Below are 22537 nucleotides of genomic sequence, written 5' to 3' on the forward strand. Positions count from 1 at the left end.
GACCATGTGCATCCAACTTTTTATTCTGAAAATTTAAGAAAACTTTAAACAGGAGGTGTTTTTTTTTGCCGCAAAATCTTGTCCGAGCATCTCTAAACCCCTGGGCCTATTTCAATGAAACTTCACTCAAATATAAAGGACCATGTGTAGATGTACATGCTATTTTTTTTTCTCAAAATTTTGGTTGTTATGGTAACCGCTCACTATAAACAGGTTTTCTTAATAGTACAAGTTTTATCTGGGCAGATTACATTGAAACATTAAAAAAAAATATAAAAATAAATTCTGTTGCAATTTTGTCCCGGTTAGGCTTATTTTTGGCTAATCTCAATGAACTAATAGATCTAGAGGAATGGGAGAAAAAAAAGATACAAAACTGGTTTTGAACTAAAAAAAAAAAACTGTTCGAATTACAGAATGCTGATCAACCCATACATATTTGCACAATTGCCAAGCCAAAGGATTTGATTGGTTGAAATGTTCAAGTTTGATTGAATTTGATGAAACTTATTTCATATGGAGATTAGCAGATACTACATTTATGTTATGCAGGCCTTCCTTTGTGTTATTTTTTACTCACTGTTGAAACATGTTTATTGCTTCAATTACATCAGGTATTAAATTATTGTTGAATTAAACAAGGCAGGGATAAGTTCAAATCTAATGTTACACTTTAGTGTTTCATGTTTTGTTTCTTTGCCATTTGACAGGTGTATATTTTATAGCCCTGCTGTACTTTGATAACGTAGCGACAAGTTGGTGAGGAAATATTAGAAACAGCCTTTACTTTAGTATGCAAGCGAGAGACATCATTACTCCCTGCTTACTTCACTTACCAAATAATATGAGAATTCTGTGACCGCTGTCCAGACTATCTTTTACATCCAGATACTTGCAGTCTTTATCTGCAGTTTAGTACTGCTGAAATGTTTGAATTTTCATAAGTTTCTTTAAAGTCTATCTTTCACAATGTTACTGTATCCCTTTGAATTGAAACTTTGTTAGGTTACTGATACTATCATCACAGGATTACATAGTTAAGGTTAAGACGTGACTGTTTCTGAATTTGCACTAAAATTCACTTTCACAATTTTGTATGGACTTTAATATTATTGACAAAGTGAGGAAGCTGATACATATAATTAGTTTATTAATTACAGGTAATTCTTGATGTGTAATAATTTATTAACTTGTAGGTGATGGGTCGAAGACGTTCAGGTGGTATCCGCCAGGCGGCTGTGATGCAGAAGCAGAGGATGAGGGAGAGGAGAGCTGCACGAGCAGAGTCATCCGATGCCTCGGTATCAGATGGTTTGGGAGAACCATCCCCAGTGTTGGCAACTGCGGGAAAATCTCCAAATGCCCTGAGGTTGGTAACTCCTCAGGGAAGTCTGTGCGTCCAAAAGGATGTCCCACTGAGGTCTGATTCGCCACCGTGCGTATGTACACCACCGCGTGTACCACCAGTAACTACCGATGGTAGGGATGGTGCAGGGCAGACGAACACCACTGGGTCAGTACCTACTGATTGCACATCACACGTGCCATCACAACAAACTTGTGATGCAGTGGTTCAAGATGTTGAAACAAAAGTTACAAGAACTTGTGTTAACGAAACAAAAAACGATTTAATGAACAAATCAAAGAACAAACTGAAATATAACTCAAAAAATGAAACAAAAACCTTACCTCAGGGCAGAACAAAAGATGAGAAAACTCTTAAAGAACAAGATAATACTCCGACTCAACTACCCAATGAACAAAAAGACAGACTTTTTGAAAGAATATCTCAAATAGAAAATGAAAACAAGGTCAGAATAGATTCTGATAATGATCAAGCATACACTGATACTATTGATGATAATATAACGGATGTTATTTTTGTACAACAGACTGAGCCTGAAATTTATCCATTTACACCACTGTCTTTGAAATCAAAGGAGACATTTGTACAGCAGTTTGGATTTAAGAATGTTATTTCGGATAGTAACACACAAATCACCAAAGAAAGTCGCACACTAGCCAGACCAAAGCAAACAAGAACAATATGTGGTGATGGAAATTGCTTCTTTAGAGCTGTATCTTATGTTCTATGTGACAGTGAAGAAAATCACATGTTCTTTAGAAATGAAGTTGTAAATCATATGATTGATAATGATATACATTTTAGAAGTCACTTAAGATCAGGTGAACGCTCTGTAAGTAATTATGTGGTTAAGAAACGTATGTTGCATAATGGTACATGGGCAACAGAGGTAGAAATACTAGCTGCAGCAGACTTTTTGAAAACAGATATCTTTATCTATGATGATGCACAGTCTACTTGGCTAAAATTTTCAGCAAAACAAGTCCGCCCATTTGTAGATGTTCATGATGAAAGTATATACTTAATTCACAAATATCAAGCTCATTATGATGTTGTTTTGGATGTTATGGAAAAGGATTGTTCTATTGAAACATTTGCTGGAAACAAACAAAATATTTACTTTGCAGTTCAAAGTACAGAAGAAAAAGAACATACTAAGCAAGTACCAATGGCAGTACAAGGCCACTTTGACCAAAGCGATCCAAGGTTTCTGGACAATGCTGGTAAGCAATGTGTTATGAATAGTTTGTCAGCTCTTATTTACAGTTGCAACAAACATACAGCAGCTTGGACACCATTTGATGTAGATCAAATCCTTACAAAAGGCAATGAAATGTATGAAATTTTGCGGCGTAGTAGTACCATTGAGCATGACCTGCTAGCAATTCATGAAATACCAAGATGTGTCGAGTACAATGATGAGCTATACCACTTCACATTTCAAGAATCACTTATGGGTACGCTTGACAGTACAGGACAAAATTTAGACGAATTTCAGTTTTATACACTGGATGAAGCTTTAACAATATCTTTGATGCAGGATGATAGCCAGGGTGCATTTGTGACATTTAGAGGAAATACATTTGTTGTCATTAAACAGGATAACCTTTACTGTATATGCGATTCTCACTCGAGAAATTTAACTGGCATAGTTGATCCAAATGGCTCTAGTACTGTTATACATTATCAAAATATTGAGAATGTGTTACATCATTGTCTTCAACTTGCAGAATCTTTGGCGTGCCAATTAAATGATGTTTTTGAAATAACTGCCGTCACAGTATCTAAAGAATCTTCCACCGAATCAGGAACTAGTCGTGCAAGTTCATTATCAAACAAAAACCAAAAAACTGAAAAAGATTCAGTCAGTAGAAAGATCACACTAGAGTCGTATTTCCAAGATCAGGAAAAGAGGAAAAAATGTTGGAGAATGAAAACAGACGATGGAAATAGCACAGACACTCTTTCTGTTTCTATCTGTTCAAGGAAAGAATATATGCGTAACTATATGAGAAGAATTAGACTGAGTTCGAAACAAGCAAGCTTTCAGAAAAAAGACAAGAAAAGGAAGAGAGATGAAAGGCAAAATAATCCAGAAAAACACCGTGCCCTAGATAAACAAAGCAAGGCCAATGCACGTGATAAAGATCCAGAAAAACAGAGACTAATAGATGTACAAAAGAAGGCTAAGGCACGTGCAAAAAACCCAGAAAGGTACAAAGCTGTTGATCTACAAAGCAAGGCCAATGCACGTGATAAAAATCCAGAAAAACACCGTGCGCTAGATAAACAAAGCAAGGCCAATGCACGTGATAAAGATCCAGAAAAACAGAGACTAATAGATGTACAAAAGAAGGCTAAGGCACGTGCAAAAAACCCAGAAAGGTACAAAGCTGTTGATCTACAAAGCAAGGCCAATGCACGTGATAAAAATCCAGAAAAACACCGTGCGCTAGATAAACAAAGCAAGGCCAATGCACGTGATAAAGATCCAGAAAAACAGAGACTAATAGATGTACAAAAGAAGGCTAAGGCACGTGCAAAAAACCCAGAAAAGTACAAAGCTGTTGATCTACAAAGCAAGGCCAATGCACGTGATAAAAATCCAGAAAAACACCGTGCGCTAGATAAACAAAGCAAGGCCAATGCACGTGATAAAGATCCAGAAAAACAGAGACTAATAGATGTACAAAAAAAGGCTAAGGCACGTGCAAAAAACCCAGAAAAGTACAAAGCTGTTGATCTACAAAGCAAGGCCAATGCACGTGATAAAAATCCAGAAAAACACCGTGTGATAGATAAGCAAAGTAAGGCCAATGCACGTGATAAAAATCCAAAAAAGTTACAGGAACTTGACCTAAAGAGCAAACAACGAGCCAGAAAAGATCCTCTATACCTCGAGCAAGAGCAGCTGGTGAAAAAGAAAGCTAGACTTGATCCATTGTTTTTACAAGCCGAAGCTAAAGCTGATGTTTGTAGGAAAAGGCAGTTACGCTTAAATACAAACTTCCTTGAGAACGAAAGGTTAAAACAAGTAGAACGAAGGAAGCGAAATACAATAGAACATAACACATTAGATAGAATACGAAAAGCAGATAATCGAAAACATGATTCATTTAGTGGTAATGAAAGACACCAATACAAAAAGAGGCGTTTTGGAAATGATATCACAGAATGCATAACTGTCTTCCAAAGAAAAATTCAGAGAGGGCCTGAATATGTGTGCACATGTTGTCAACAGACTTGGTTTAGTGAAAGTGTAAAAGAAAGTTGCCCCATTCCTCTTTTTCCACAATACACAGATTTCTATACAGGATTCAAATCGGTAGATGGTAAGGAATGGATTTGTCATACGTGTTATGCCTCATTGAAAAAATGTAAAGTCCCAAAACTGTCCGTCAAGAATGGAATGAAATGGCCAGAAAAACCACCAGAATTAGACTTGCATCCACTAGAAGAACGCCTTGTAGCTCTCAGAATACCTTTTATGCAAATACGAGAATTACCACGAGGCGGACAATACTCTGTAAAAGGAAATGTAGTGAATGTCCCAATAGATATTCAACCAACTATTAATGCATTACCAAGACAAATGGATGAACATTTCACAGTTGCTGTAAAACTGAAAAAAAGACTTTCATATAAATCATGTGTTTTGTCGGAGAATGTTCGGCCTAACATGGTACTCTCTGCCCTTCATTGGTTGATGAACAACAGTGATTTGTATAAGAATTCTTGTATTAAAATTGATGATGATTGGGTTCAGAAAACAGTTGAAAGTGCTGAAGAATTTGTTCAAGAATTCACTAAAGTACAAGATAATGAATTAAATGTGCTGAAAAACCAATCTAGTTCTGTACCTACTGATCAATTCAAAATCAGACACTTCAAAGAGAATAATTCAGATAATCAAAGCTGTGATGACAGCACTGATGCTTGTGAGAAAGATGATAATTTCATTGAAATGAATGAAGATGAATGCGTTCAAGGCAATTCTGATACGCTCATTGATGAAGCCAACCTTGACACAAACAAAGAGCTAATCTTTGCACCAGGTGAAGGTCAGCAACCAATCGGTCTCTATCATGACGAAGATGCTGAGGTTCTATCATTTCCATCGATATATTGTGCACAAAAAAGGTTGAAAAACAATGAGAGACAAACACCTGTTTCATACAGTGATTTAGCAAAATGGGAACTTCGAAGTGTTGATCGAAGAGCTGCAGCATCTGTTCCAAATATATTTTTCAAATTGAACAAAATACAAAGAAAACAGGTAGCAGACAAAGTAAATTTGGCAATCCGCAGAAAAAAGAGTGATGGAAACAAAATTACTGCTTCAGATGCACAAAATCCTGAAATAGCAGACAAGATAGTAAGCTTAAATGAAGGCTACTATATCTTCAGAACTCTCAGAAATTCTCCAGCATATCTTTCTTCAAGAAAAAAAGATGTTTTTGCAACGATAAGACAGATAGGATTACCAACATGGTTTATGTCATTGTCTTCTGCTGATACTCGATGGAACGAGTTGCTTAAAACCCTTGCTGTGTTATCTGGCACACCTTGCTCTGACCAACAAATAAGAAATATGACATGGTCTGAAAAAGTTAAACTTGTACAAAAAGATCCAGTGACATGCAGCCGATATTTTGATCATAGGGTTCAAGTATTTATGAATACTGTTTTGAAAAGTGAACATGCCCCAATTGGAAGTGTAACAGACACTTTTCAACGTATAGAATTTCAGAACAGAGGTTCTCCACATGTTCACATGATGATCTGGACTGAAAATGCACCCAAATACAACATTGATTCAGAAGAAGACATTATTCGATATGTTGATAAATATGTGACGTGTTCTCTTGATGTAGATGATGACATGCAGGAGTTTATCAAAATGCAAGTACACAAACATTCTAAGACTTGCAAGAAAGGTGGCAGATCTGTGTGTAGATTTGGATTTCCACTTCCCCCACTTCCAAACACTATGTTATTGGAACCACTTGAAACAGATGTTGATGAATACAGACAGAAATACTCGGAAATTCATGCTAGAATGAATGAATTCAAAGATGGATGTGACATGTCTTATGAAGAGTTTCTAACAGAAGTTGTACAAATTGAAGAGGCAGAGTACATTAAGTGTATAAGAAGTTCACTGAAAGGACCAAAGATATTTTTAAAAAGAGAACCAAAAGAAATGAGGGTAAATTACTACAATACCACAGTACTACAAGCATGGAAAGCAAATCTCGACTTGCAATTTGTTATAGACCCATATGCCTGTGCAATGTACATTGTATCATACATAAGCAAATCACAAAGAGGTATGAGCACTATGTTAGAACAAGCTTCAAAAGAGGCAGCAGAAGGAAACATGGATCTTAAACGTCAAGTCAGACATATTGGAAACAAATTTCTCAATTTTGTAGAAATAAGTGCCCAAGAAGCATCATATCTTGTACTACAAATGCCCTTGACCCGAGCTTCTCGTGAAGTTGTATTCATTAATACATCGTTACCTAAAGACAGAGTGTTCCTTCTGAAAAGCCAAGAACAACTGAAAGATCTTCCCAAAAACTCTACAGATATTGAATCTGACAATATCATCAAGCGGTATGCAAGGAGACCAAAGAAGCTAGAGAACTATTGCCTTGCTGATTATATTTCTGAGTTGGATGTGAAATACAAAAAACCAAAGCAAACTTTAGAAAATGATCATAATGATGATGATGATACAGGACATTATTCAGATGAAGATAACCACTCTGAATCTGAGAGTGATACAGAATTCAATTATGAAAACACAATTATGAAGTTGCGGGGTGGCATTACAATCAGGAAACGCAAGAACCCTAGAATTATTCGATATGTCAGGTATAGCAAAACTACTAATGCTGAAAACTACTACAGAGAAAAACTATTACTGTTTGTACCATGGCGAAATGAAGAGCAAGATTTATTAAGTGGTCATGAATCATATGAAGAACACTTCAACAGCAGACAACAACAGATATTGCCTATTATTGACAAATATGAACATCATGTTGAGGAACTAGACATGGCTAGACATCAGGCAGAGGAAGACATAGTCTCAGAGTTTGATACTGTTGCACCTAACACTGAACAAGTGCAAGCAGAAGATGCAGAACAGTCAGTTGATCACTCTGAAGAGTTCATTCACTATGTACCACCAGAACCATCACACAGAACAGTAGACATTGGTCAAGACCTAAACCTACCAGAAAGTACAGTATCGGTTGAAACAAGATCAGTACTTTTGCCAGATAATGAATATATGACATTGCTCCGTTCTTTGAACAAAAAGCAAAGGGAATTTTTCAACCATGTCGTGAAATGGATTTCTACAAAAAATGAACCTATCTATGCATTTCTTTCTGGTGGAGCTGGAGTTGGAAAATCAGTAGTTATCCGAGCATTATTCCAAGCATTGCAAAGACAGTTGAACTCGAAAGTAGGTCATGACCCAGACAGCATAAAGATTTTGCTCACAGCTTTTACAGGAAAAGCAGCATACAATATCAATGGTGTAACAATAGCATCAGCATTTCATAAGAAAATGTTTCAGACACAACAACACATGCACAGTGATGAGCTGAATACCTTCAGAACCACATACAAAGATCTCTCTGTCATCATTGTTGATGAAATTTCAATGGTTGGTAATAAGCTGTTTGCTTTCATGCATGAACGCTTAACAGAACTGACAGGCACAAAGCGAGACTTTGGTGGTATAAGTATCATAGCAGTTGGAGACTTATTTCAACTATCACCTGTGGCAGACTCGTGGATCTTTAATGATTTGAAGATAGGTTTAGCAAGGAACTTGTGGAAAGAACATTTTCAACTATTTGAACTTGAGGAAATCATGAGACAGAAAGATGATTTACAATTTGCTCAGATGTTAAACAGGTTGAGGGTAAATGAACTCTTACCAGAGGACAGAGATCTTATTAAATCTCACACCATTACACCTTCATCACCTACTTATCCAAAAAATGCCTTGCACTTATTTACTGAAAATAAGCGAGTCAATCATTTCAACAACGAGTTGATACAAGACCTAGACACCACAAAGATCAATGTGCCAGCTCATACAGATGTCATTGCCCCTTCAAATATAAGCAAGCAATCAAAAGTTCACTTGATAAAAGAAATGAATAAGCAAGAAAATCACAGCAAAACTGGAAACTTACCTAGCTTGCTAAAACTTGCAGAAGAAATGTTATATGATGTTACGGTGAATGTGGATGTAAAAGATGGATTAACAAATGGAGCTTCAGGCATTGTTAAACACATTGAATTCAAAGAAATGAACTATGAAAGACCTGGCATTATATGGATACTTTTCACTGATGAAAACATTGGATCTAAAAGGAGAACAAAATACAAAGATCTATATCATAGAGGAATCAATAGGTTGTGGACACCAATGTTTGAAACAAAACGGACATTTTTAAACAATAGAAAAACTTATGAAAGAACACAGTTTCCTCTAGCCCCATCTGCTGCCAAAACTGTACATAAAGCACAAGGTACCACTGTTGATGAACTGGTAGTTGACCTTAGGTCCAATTACAAAGCTCCACATATCCACTATGTTGCATTGTCAAGAGTTCGAACATTATCAAATCTATACATCCTTGATTTCAACGACAAGGCATTAACAGTTGACAAAAATGTACATGTGGAAATGGACAGACTCCGTAAAATACCTATGCATTTGTGCTATATTCCATTATACAGCATTGACAATGCACATGTGAAACTCGCATTCAACAATGCAAGGTCGTTGCACAAACACATAGATGATGTAAGACGTGAACCAAACATTCAAAGTGCAGATATCATTGGAATTTGTGAATCACGACTTGTTGATACAGACAGACAGGAATGTTATGATTTACCTGGCTTTACTGCACACAGACTGGATGAAGATTATAATGGCAAAACAAGGCCAAACCATGGACTAGTTGTGTTTGTGAAGCATGGAATTACTGTCGACAGAATACAGTCCCATAGATATGATGGAATTGAATCCATGACCATCTATGCAAAAGTCAAGGAAACAGAGATTCAAGTTGTCTACCTTTACAAAACACCAAAACTTGGTATGCAGTTATTTTTGAAAGCATTAACAGACCACATAAAACCATGCATTGATAGAAATAGATCACTCTTCATTCTTGGTGACTTTAACATCAATCTTCTGGACATGCCTAATGACTTCTTGCGATTTATGAGAAGTGAATTCTCATGCAAACAAGTAGTTACAGAGCCAACAACATGTTATGGAACACTACTCGATCATATCTACACTACAGAGACTGGAGTACAGACAGGAGTTATTCCAACATATTGGTCTGATCATTCCCTTACTTTCTGCATGAAACAATTTTAGATACATTTGTAATACAATGCAATCAAAATAAAGATGCAATGTAAAACATGCACCATAGAATTACAATGTTAATCAGGGAAGGATCATTTGATAATAACAAATCGAAAAATCCTGACAGATCAATTACTGAACTAGCAGAATTTAAGTTAAATACATAACATAGTGAAGCAGACCTTATAACTATTGCAATGTCAACCAAAACAAACTCATATTTACAAAACAGTTTACTCATCAATATCATGAAATATTTTTGATTTTGAAAAATGTCTTAAACTGAAACATTAGAATTTAAGAAACTTAAAACAAAAATACAGATAGATAATCATGCTTATGTGACATATTATTGTAATGATTGTGTGCTTAGATATGGTATTTGTACCATATTTAATCACATAGTAGAAATTACCCCCACTGGCTAAATAGCTATGGGGAGAGCATGCACACTTTGTTTGTATTGTTACATCAATGTATTATTAGTTGTGTGCTTCCTGTATCTGATAGTATATGTAAATTAATTGATGTACAAAATCTGATGACCTTTTATCCATTTTATAGATTTACCCACCTGCTTTACTCAAACTTGACTCACACTTTTTTTCAGATATCATTACATTCCAATATGCAAGTAAAATGTTGATGTGTTTTTGAAATCAATCAGATATTGAATTCTATGGAACTAGTATGAATTCGTGATCAGATGCACACATTCAACATACTGTACTTTCTCTTAAGTTACTGACTTGCTTGTATGACACCAATGACTCATCTATTGTTAAACATTTGTCAGAAAATTTGTTAAAATTTGGAAAACTGACTTCAAATGATTTTGATGTGTATGACCTATCATGTATCGCATACACAATTATGCAAAATATACATGTGTACAACTTTGATTCAAGGAGATACCTTAAAAGTGTATCAATGAAAATATCAACTGACATTTGTTACAACAAAGTGCAGATGAATAATGAAACTAATCAACAAAAAAGAACCTCAACAAAGTGCTAACGAATCAATATCAAGAAAATGAACAAAAACATCAACATTACTGCTACACAAGACTTTTGGAAATTCTGGGGTATTGGACAATCATTTCAACCCTGTAACTACCACAAATGATCAGATCCTTTGTACTGGCCACAGACCTAAATCACTATCAGGTAATACCAATATGTCTGTTGTTCACCAATTGTTGATTTTGTATTTCTAACATCAATCAATTATTGATATTTTGTAATATTACAAGTTTGCATTGTACTTATCTATTCACTGCTCAGTACTTAACCAGTTCATATTAATTTCAGGAATAGAAGAGACCAACCAATATTAAAAAAAACAGTAGCATGTAGACAAATTCCGGACACAGAAAAAGTTTTCTAAGATGTAAGTTATATTGCTTTCAGTAAACATGTATACAATGCAGACACATCAATGCTAAATATTGGTTACAACCGTTTTAATTATGAACTGCATAAGTTTTTTTTTGAGTGTGAATAAAATTTATTTAAATGTTCCATTTAATATTTTTGCTAATTCAAACTTTTCTCTCATTATAGGTACATCGACTCCCTACACACAATTCACATCAAATCAATATTTATCCAGTTGAGTTCTGCAAGACCAAACAAGTCTTTGTGTCGGTTTCAATTTATCTCCAAATTGTAAAATGCAAACACAACTATTCTTCATGAAGATAACAGATTTAAGTTTAGATTTGTGCTACATCATGTTATGAAAAACAACTGCAATATTTCATTAACTGCTGTTGTATTTGAACAATTAGACCATGTGTTTTCATTAGTTGGTCTCAATTTTAATTCAACCTGGACTACAACAAAAACAAGAATTCCTTGGAGAAAATTTTTTCCTAGAATATAGGCCAAAATATGAAAATAACACTTTCCGATACATGCAGAGTGAAGACATTGAAATTAAGATATTTAGCTGTATACTGTTATCATACCATTAACTTAAATTCTGTGCTATATATTGTGTACGTGTATATAAAATTTATTTATTATTAAGACTGACATTTTGCTATTCGTTAGAAAGAAATATACATGTATGTTACAATATATATATGTTACATCCAGTTGTTCCTCATGCTACTAAAAGCATACTCTGTTTAAGTGTATTTTAGTCATGCCCTAAAAACAACCAAACATTTGAATATCTGATCAAGAAGGTCACTAAGAATATTTGCAAATAAGCCTCTGCTATTTGATGTAAGACTTAAAACAAGAATGTGATTAAAGCACATGATGTCTTCAGCAACTTGATTCCGAACAAATTTATGTAGATTTATGGTAACAGGTAAGTATCTGAAAAAGGGGTCACTGGCATGGCAGTAAATGCCTATAAACTCTTTCTTTCTATATCATGTTGCACAAAGAACATTGAGTAATTTCATGATGACATATCAGATGTGCATGCTATAGTTCCAAGGCATGCCATCTATATTTTTAGTGTGTCGTTAAAAGCGACTAAACTGATTTAAAACACTTTTTTAAACTCTATTGTCAATATTTCATGCAAAAAAAAACTCATAAGTACTCAGTTTGGCATTAGACAAGATGAAAATATTTGTATTGTGTTTATATGGGAAAATGAGCCATACAATCTTGTGCTAAATATGGCTATGAAACATCACATTTCATCATTGTTCATTCACTAATTGCTAATTTTATTCATAATTTCATTACATGATTTTAATGGTAATTAAAAAATTATTGTGTATTTAAAAATATCAGGGTTATTTTTCTGATTAAAGTCTTACCTTTGAAACTAATACAGACCATCATTTTACGTTTATTTAGATCACATACGAAATGCTTTTCTCCTATGAATATATATAAATAGTTAATATTTTTCAACATGAATTGCCACACTCAACAAAAACCTTGCAATGAAATACATTTCTCAAGCAAGTTTCAAAACATTGCTACCGTTTTATAAATCACCTACACTCCAGATGCTGAACAGACACAACATATTTTATACTTTGGGACCGATTGAACTGCAAAATGGCCTATAAGCGACCATTTTGGATTTTGACACTGGACATTTGATACCACTATTTCTTAGAAAGTACTGATAGGACCTTCTCATATTTCATGTGTGGCCACCCCTTGGTTCCTACTTGTGCACATTGAATTTTTGAACCAAACAAAAATTAATATGGCCTACAGCCGACCATATTTGATTTCTACAATTTAACTTTGTAACCATGCTATTTCTCTGAAAGTGCTGAAGGAATCTCTCCAAATTTTATTTGTTTTGCATATTGCATGTTAGAAGACATATGATATTATCATATGTTTCGAAAGAAATAGATAAAACAGAAAAGCAGACAAAAATCAGCCTTTCAATTGGCTGATAAAGATCATTCAATGGTCGGTGCCAAAATCCCTTTGGTTTATTTTAGTATTCTTTTCCATCTTCTGAGATTTCCGCTTAAATCTTCGATCAAGTTTTTAAATTAAGTTGATACATTATTTATAATTGTGATATGTTATTTTTCCCCAAAAAAATGAAAGGAGTGCCAATAAAGGTTTAATTTTTGCATGTCAATACGTTCAAGTTAGATGGAAATAATATGGCATATAATAAAGGTCAGGTCAGAGGTCATTTTGACTTATGGGATAAAGTGGCTATCATTTCCTGATTGGCTCAATTTTGACAAAACTTAATATTTTTTAATCCTTCCGAATAATAATGATGCACAATATATTGGGAAAAAAATCCAATTTGAAGAAAAGAAAAAAAAAATTCAAAGACAAAAAGTATATCACATTGACCCAATATCATATTTTGACAAAAATGTATTCAATTTTGTGTCTAAATACACAGAAAGACACTACCACTATATCTCAACACCAACATACTTAAGAATCTTATTTTATGTCCCAGTCTTCTTTGCTTGAAATTTTTTTACGAAAACGTATCATAATAATAACTACACCATAATAAATACAACCATGTGTTTTTACAACACCTTGCCAGAAAGGCTGTTGAGCTTAACCAAAAGCGCAACACCTGCTGTCCGTCTGTCTGTTGTCCATCAATATTTGCTTTTAGTTAAAAAACTTTTATTTGGATTTTAACTTAATTTGATCTGAAAGATCCATATGGGGACGAAAAACAGAATTTGCATAAATGATTTCTCTGAACCCTCTGGGGTCAGATGGTCAGAGTCCAATAGAAGAAATGAAAGTGAATCCTTTAAATCGCTCCTAGTCATAAAGAACTGAATGAATCTGAACCATATTCAATCAGAAATATTCTTGGGGGAAGGAAAACAGATATTGCATGAACAGTAATTCTGTCACCCCACTCTCACTCAAACCCATCATTAGGCGAGAGGAGCAGACCAAGTAGGGTAGATAGAAATAGATCATTTAGATTGTTACCAATTACAAAGTACTGAATGGATTACAACCAAATGTGGTCAGAAAAAAACCTTGCATAAATATCGACTCTGAATCCCCTAGGACCAGATGAATAGTGCCAAATAAAAAAAGTCTGTTTAATCACTACTTATACATTTGAAATTGTTTGAGATACCCATCCAATAACCATATAATGCAGATTATTATATCGCTAATGATCCCTTTGAAATATGTGTGAGATATGCTACTGTTGTAGGAAGGCAGAAAACTCTTGTTGTATCTCATTCAAGTTTGTGGAGCATCTGTGTGACTGACTATTTCAGCCATTACATTTTCTGCTGTGCAAATGCCTGTATGGGCACCAAGAGATAAACACAATCCAGTTATGAAAATAGACTTACATTTCATCAGTACCCATATCGACTAAGATTCTTGGTTATATCTTTCAAACTGTTGAAACCCCCACCCCATAAATCATATATAGCATTATAATAATTGAACATGAAAAGATAAACACAAATCAGATTTAAACATCGTCCTAATTGGGTCTTTTCCACACCCCTAAAGACTTACCCGTATTTTTTTTTATATTTTTGAAACTGTTGAGATCCCCATCCTATAACCAGATATAGTATTGTTCAGCTTCAGCCATTCTGATACTCATGACCAAAGCAGCTGTTGAATATCTCAAAAACACAAAGAACATAGGTAGAATTCCCCAAACATATTTTCCCCCTAACTTAAACAATGACAGATTTTATCATTTTACCTTTTATTATGCAAAACTATTTTAAACTAGATTGTTTGTGAGGGACCAATGACATCACTATAACGCACACCATTAAATATTTAAATGACATTTTTTGTCTCATAATTTTTGTGGCAATGCCAAAATGACTTGATCACATTGCACTGCACAATGTTGAACAGTGTTTTAGGTAAGTTTAGTTTTAAAGTTTCCTCACACTATTTTGAACAAAAATATATTTTTCAAAATTACCACCCAGATAAGAAATGATTATGTGTATAACAGCAAAAAAATAGAATATACATGTATATTTGACATAATTATTACTTTAAACTAAATTGGGTTGCTATGGTCTACTTTTTGACTATTGGATTTTTTTTTATTGGTTTTATCTTCATCATATCAAAACATAATTATGAAGAAAGATTAAAGATCCCCAACAAAACTTTTATTCACCTCAAACCATTAACCCTCCAAACTATCTTGCCCCATTTTTGTTTCATGACATGCAATGTACATGATATCAGTCTGAAAATTCATAATCCTTTAAAAATCTGATTATATCAAGATTTATAATGTAACAATCAATTTTGTGTAAATATTGTCAATTTTTGATTTGATAAATCTTTTGGAGTGAAATGGATTGGGGCAATATAGTTTTTGGAAATGTCATACCTGTCAAGGTTCAAATGTTGGCGAACTGGATATATCCAGTTTGAGGATTTTTCCCAAACTGGATATTACGCACAGCGACATTTTTACAAAATGTATTGCATTCATCAACAAAAAAACACAAACCAATTTATTAATACCATTCAATCTGATATCAAGTGAATGCAGCTGAGTTATTATAACTTCTACTAAATAGAGAATGAAACTACTGATTCTGACAGTAAATGAAAGTAGGATAAAAATTTCAGGAGTCAGTGACTCTCATCTGTAAAATCCTAAGTTAAAAAAAACACCTGAGAATCAAAATATAAAATTCACACAATCTTTAATTAATTTAATTAATTAGATAAAATGTATGCATGTTCAAAAACAGTTCAATTTAATATTACCTTTGAATGTTTCCATTTATTGAATCAATAATAACAATTTTTGGATTATCTAAATAGAGAAATTGAATTTAGGGTCTTCTTTTTATATCAAATCCATGTTTATAACTTTCATTTGAAAAAAAAAAACAAAAACAAAAATCTCTCTTTTTAAATCACCTGAGACGAAGTCTCAGTTAACCTTTTGCGATCGCCTTTTATGTGGCGGTGTCCGTCGTAAACAATTTACATTTTAAACCTCTTCTCAATTACCAACATGCCCAGAAACCTGATATTGGGTCTGTAGCATGCTTGCGAAAAGGGGCTACCATGTTTGTTCAAGAAGATGACCATAACCTTCATTCAAGGTCACAGGGGTCAAATATGCTAAAATCTTTAAACGACTTCTTGATAACCAAAAGGCCTATAGACCCAATCTTAGGTCTGTATCATGTCTGTATGACATAGGTTATAGGTCATACATAGGTATGACTTAGGTCTGTATCTAGATGACGGACTACCAAGTTTGTTTAAATGGATGACCTTGATGTCCATTCAATGTCACGGGTCAAATATGCCAAGATCTTTTAAACAACTTCGTCTTGATAGAAATGGCCCAGAAAACAAATATTAGGTCTGTAGCATGCCGAGATGAAGCGCTACTGAGTTTGTTCAAGTGGATGACCCTGACCTTTATTCAAGGTCACATGGGTCTTATAGACTAAAATCTTTAAACACATTTTTTTTCTCAATAACAGAGGCTCAGGGGCTTGATATCGGTCCTGTAGCATGCTCGGTGAAGGGCTACAAAGTTTATTCAAATGAATGACCTTTACCTACATTTAAGGTCACTGGTTGAATAGGCTGAAATGTTTAAATGACTTCTCATTAACCAAGAGTGTTAGGGAGTTGATATTGGGTGTGTACCATGTTGGGTTAAAGGTCTACCAAGCTTATTCAAATGGATGACCTTGACATACTTTCATGGTCACTGGAGTCAAATAGGCTAAAATCTCTTAACGACTTCTTCTCAATAACCAACAGGTCCAGGGACTTGATATAAGACCTATAGCATGCTTGGGTGAAGGGATACCAAGTTTGTTCAATGAATGACCTTGACCCGTTTAAGGTCACAGGGTCAAATAGTCTAAAATCTATAAACAACTTCTCATAACTAAGACTCCCAGTGACTTGATATTTGGTCAGTAACATGCTGAGATGAAGGCCTACCACTTTTATTCAAATGAATCACCTTGATCTATATTCTAAAATCTTCAAAAGACTTCTCAATAACCAAAATACCCTGAGACTTGATAATTAGCCTATAACATGTTTCGATGAAATGCAACCAAGTTTGTTCAAATGGATGACCTTAACCATCATTCAAGTTCACAGGGGTCAAATATGCTAATATATTTACATAGCTTCATCTTGATAAATAAAAAAGCCCAGAGACCCAATATTAGGTCTGTAACATGCTGGGATAAAGGGCTACCATGTTTGTTCAAATGGATGACACTGACCATCATTTAAGGTCAATGGAGTCGAATATGCTAAAATCTTTAAATGACTTCTTTTGATAACCAAAAGGCCCAGAGACCCAATATTAAGTATGTAGCATGGTGGGATGAAGGGCTACAAAGTTTGTTCAAATGGATGACCTTGACCTTCATTTAAGATCACATTAGCCAAATATGCTAAAATATATCAAAACTTGGGTGACCGTTAAGGCCCATGAGCCTCTTGTTTTGAGAATATGAATAGAATTTGGGGTTTGTATAACTTCTTTTGGAAAATCTACGTTGCAAATAGCTTTCATTCACTACAGGTATGTTGTTTATTGGAAACCCGAGACCCAATTTCGTGAATCAGGGTTTGTCACAGATGACTGACTCTTTTAATCAACCCCTAGGGGTATATTAGTGTCACTGACCATAGCTAATATGCCATTTGTTGAGTCTGTATATTGCAAAACATTAAAAACTTCTATATAGCACTAGTCTTAAAGTTTGAAGCGTCAAATTGATGCATGTCGTGCAAAAATCGTGCGTCAAATAAAATCTTGCTGTGTCAATCACCTGAGATCTCGGGATTAATGGATGCCACTTGGGTCAAACGGGAGAAAACTGGAGAATTCAGGAGTCTCCAGTATAATGCAGGAAACTTTTAGTGTGAATTTTTGAACAATTCGGTTGATATTTTCGTCTGTACAAGTTCCTTGTATTTAAAACTTTTAAATAAATTTGTCTATATTAGCAAAATACATGTAAAGACTTCCAGATGACTTCCTTCACAACAACTTTGTGGACATACGGTACTAAACCATAAAGATAACTTGAAATAATTGTTCATCGAAAAATATTTCCCTAATTCACATTCTGAATAATTCATCTATGTGCATTTATATCTTAATATATGTTTTAAATAAGAAATGTTGTATTGTACATATATAATTATGTCTCACAGTTAATATCAAATGTACATTCAGCTATACTGTTCCCAACATGCATATCGATTAAACAAATATTCTAAAACTTTTGACATCGGTTCCATGTGTTTCTGCAATGGCCGCCATCCAACTAGTTTTGGATGAACGTCATATCTTTAGATATGTCAAAATGGGGGTATGATTATCACATAACATATTTTCTTTTAAAAAGAATGTAAAATTACAGATTTTTAACGTCCGCCATTAGCAGTCAAGGACATGCATGTACATACACTAGAAACAATGAATTATCCAATGACAGATACAAATATAACTAGAAATTGTTGGTTAACAATTTGACGGGCTTTTCACTACTTAGCATCAATGACCTAAAGGCATGGTATTTCCAAACATAAAAAACTATTTTAAAACACTTGATAGGTCATCCACATTCTGTTTTTCGGATTGGTCCAAAATTCAACATGGATGCCGCAGCCGCCATCTTAAAAAACACATTTTACACTTCTTCTCAAGTTCCATCAGTTTGATTGAGCTGAACTTTGGCTGAAATGATTCTCAGATAATCCAGATCAAGTTATGTTATTTTTTGGATCGGTCCGGAATCCAAGATGGCCAACATAGCCGAGGTCAAAAATTGCTATTTTTAGATTTTTTAAATTTTTATTTATTTTCAAAAATTATTTTAAATATGAATGCAGTAATGCAGTATGTCTCTCTGCTCATTTTGGTACCTTCGGTTTTTATTTAGCACTTCCGGTTCAAGTTGTACGCCATTTAGATTTTTTTATGATTGCGTAATCATTGCAAGAGGCCTAGGAACTTGATACAGCTGTACGAGTTATCTCCCCTTGTCCAATTCCTTTGTTGAAACGTTATATCTCAGATGCCAGATTAATTCAAAATGGCGTACCGCGTTAATGGTAAATGTTACCGAAACACTAACGACATCAAAATCATTAGAATGCTGCATCTTACTAAGAAATTTTTGTGCAAAAAAGATTGAAAAATGAAGATTTTCTAAAAATAGACTAATTTGACCCCTTAGTGTTAAATAAAAGTTAGCTCAAGACATTATCTACAAATAATATAATTACATGACCTCTGTATAATTAAAACTTTTTGAGTAATGGCCATTTTAAACTTTTTACGTATGGCGTCATGGCGCCCATATTGGATTTTGGACCGACCCCATGGTAACAAGACTTGGTCAGTACTATCTCATAGTCTTTTTGTCAAAGTTTGTGCTGAATCGCACTTGTAGAATTTGAGAAAAAATCTAAAATGCGAGTCGTAGGCATACATAAAATATAGAGGGAAATATTCAAAATGGCGTACCACGTTAACGGCAAATGTTACCGTAACACTAAAGACATCAAAATCATCAGAATAACATGCTGCATGATATTTTGAAAGATTTTTTGAAAAAGATTGAAAAATGAAGATTTTCTAAAAAATAGACAAACTTGACCCTTTAGCGAGCTTTTATATTTGACCTCGGACCTAAAACCTTTTTGGTAAAAGAAGTTAGCCCCAGACGTTATCTACAAACAATATATGTACTTGACATCTGTATAATTGAAACTTTTTGAGTTATGGCCATTTTAAACTTTTTACGTATGACATCATGGCGGCCATATTGGATTTCGGACTGACCCGAAAAATACAAATCTTGACTATGATCATCTCATAGTTATTTTTATAAAAGTTTGAACAGAATCCCACTGGTGAAATTTGAGGAGAAGTTTAAAATGTGAATGGTCGGCTTACCCAAAAGAACAAAGGAAATTTTCAAAATGGCGTACCACTTTAACGGCAAATGTTACCGAAACACTAAAGACATCAAAATCATCAGAATAACATGCTGCATCATACTAAGAAATTTGTTTTGAAAAAGATTGAAAAGTGAAAAGCCCTAATAAGGTCATTTTAAACAGTTGTAAGCTGAAGTTTTCTGCAATATCAGTGAGTCACAAATGTCAATATCATTACACAGATACTAGTACTATACTGCGATGTTTGGGATCAAAATTGTTCGAACAACCAGACGCGCAAGCGCAGTAAAGTAAAACAGGTCAAAATGGGAATCAATGCCGTCACCGTTTGTTACACTAAACAAAAAAGTCGTACAACATACAAACGAATCTTAGCGGTTTTCCGGTATATGCTCTCAACAAAATGAACAACATATTACTACACGAGATTTAGCATACGAATCTATCTCAACCATTACTACTAACAGCTTCAGGAAAACTACTTTTTATTTGTATTCGTCTTTACATTTTGGAAAACTAATACTTATCCATATTTGGGCACGAACCGTTTGCGATGGCCAATTTCCGGAGCACGTGAAAGTGTCGTGTTACAAACCTACACCTGTACTTGTCCATATTTGGACACGAACTTTTGATATGGGGAAACAATGAATTCGATTGGATGACCAGTGACCACCTCGCTGCAAATCTGCAGCTCCAGTCCGTCACACACCTAATATCATCATGGTCACGCGTGATGGAAAAAAACTATGATTCTCTGCGCAGTCGCAATCCGAAAAGTGTAGAATTTTCGCTGGATAGTGGCATACATGTCAAAATGGCTCGCAAGGAGGACACGAAAGTAAGTTTTTATCTTTTAATTATGTTTATATTTTGTTGCTAAAAGCTGTTAACAGAAGTGTTACAATGTTAACAGCGTTCCAGACAGCAGTACATGCACTTGGATATTCAAAATCGTAAAGAGAAGCAACTATTGTTATCTTTCATGAACTCGACTTAACTCCCCTACACCAGGCCTAAGCTAGCTGTTGTACGTACATGTATATCTTAAATGTTTGCCATCGCCCAACAAAGTGAGTTGTCTACTACAGTATTTACCGATATCATTTTGACGTATGTAAATGAGCCGCACAAACTATGCAAAACACGCATGCGCAAACTCTGTTGTTTTGCAAAACTGCAAACTGGCGATCAAAATCACGCATATCCCCGACAATCTTGTCTTATAGTAAAAAATAACCAAACTATGTATCAAGCGAACTGATTTCTGTCAACAACCCAAAACATCCGCTGAAGCTTTACGGCATTACAGGGGATCGGTTTCGAAATTTTGAGTAACATATGACATCGGTTAACAACCACAACACATTTGAATTAAGTAGATTTCTATATTCATATACATTCTGAAAACATAACCCCGATGTTTTATAAGGTTTCAAAATGTATATGACTAGAATGTTGTGGTTGTTACTGATGCCATATGTTACTCAAAATCAAGAAACCGATCCCCTGTGCTCGGCATTTGATTAAATCACATTCTATTTTTAGACAAAACAAATTTGCAAAGAATTAAATGAAGATAATTATATGATTGCAAAAGTTAACTTTATTAAACTTTGTATCTATAAACGAAAACATAGTCCACTAATTAACATTTCAAAAGTCTGAAAATGAAATAGATATATCTTGGCCGAGAAGCTATATAAAATATATTTCGACCTGTTCTTTTGGCCACGGATATCACGCGACAGGTGGCGTTACTGGTCAAGATAAACTAGGCAAAATGCAGTCGTGCAGTTAAAAACGAAACAAAGTTAAGATTGAGTGCAAGATGAATAAATGTATGTATCCATTCAAATGACACATTAATAAAATTACATTCCTGATAAAAAATGCAGTCTTATTTTCCCCAAAAATGATTCAAAACTGATATAATTTTATTATCCGAAATGCATTAGTTAGTTAATTTATTTCACCAGCATTTTTACATTATAACCATCAACATTAAAACTAAGCTGTTTATCTTTTTTAAAGATATTTCTTGTTTAGTACAGTAGCCTATTTATTGTAAGCTAATTTAATGGAAAGTTCATACCGTCATCTGCTAAAAACAACTCGCTGAAACTTCAAATATTTCTTTTTAATGTAACAGCATCATATACACTTTGAATTCCACGAATTAAGTTTCTTTGTTTTTTTTTATAAAGACTTAAATGACAAAAAGCACATTAAATTCTCACAATTTTAACAGGAATAACTTTTAAATCCTTCCTTATAAAATCCATTATGACTTCCATCCATGTAATATTCATTGTGATTCTATTTTCAAAACAAATACATACAGTAATCAGT

At 34.3% G+C, this 22537-nt stretch overlaps 1 protein-coding gene across 1 annotated transcript; it reads left to right on the forward strand.

Moving 5' to 3' along the window:
• Positions 1–1199: 1199 nt before the first annotated feature.
• On the forward strand, positions 1200–12527 carry LOC117342689. Its single transcript, XM_033904894.1, has 3 exons — positions 1200–10951; positions 11096–11174; positions 11348–12527. Exon 1 carries the CDS (start codon positions 1200–1202, stop codon positions 9789–9791), a length of 8592 nt encoding a protein of 2863 aa, XP_033760785.1. The 3' UTR covers positions 9792–10951; positions 11096–11174; positions 11348–12527.
• The last annotated feature ends 10010 nt before the right edge of the window (positions 12528–22537 follow it).

The sequence above is a fragment of the Pecten maximus genome, chromosome 14 (assembly GCF_902652985.1).
Source record: "Pecten maximus chromosome 14, xPecMax1.1, whole genome shotgun sequence".
NCBI classification, from domain to species: domain Eukaryota; kingdom Metazoa; phylum Mollusca; class Bivalvia; order Pectinida; family Pectinidae; genus Pecten; species Pecten maximus.

Excerpts from the sequence above, each read along its gene's own strand:
- LOC117342689 (XM_033904894.1), top strand. The coding sequence starts at position 1,200 with ATGGGTCGAAGACGTTCAGGTGGTATCCGCCAGGCGGCTGTGATGCAG.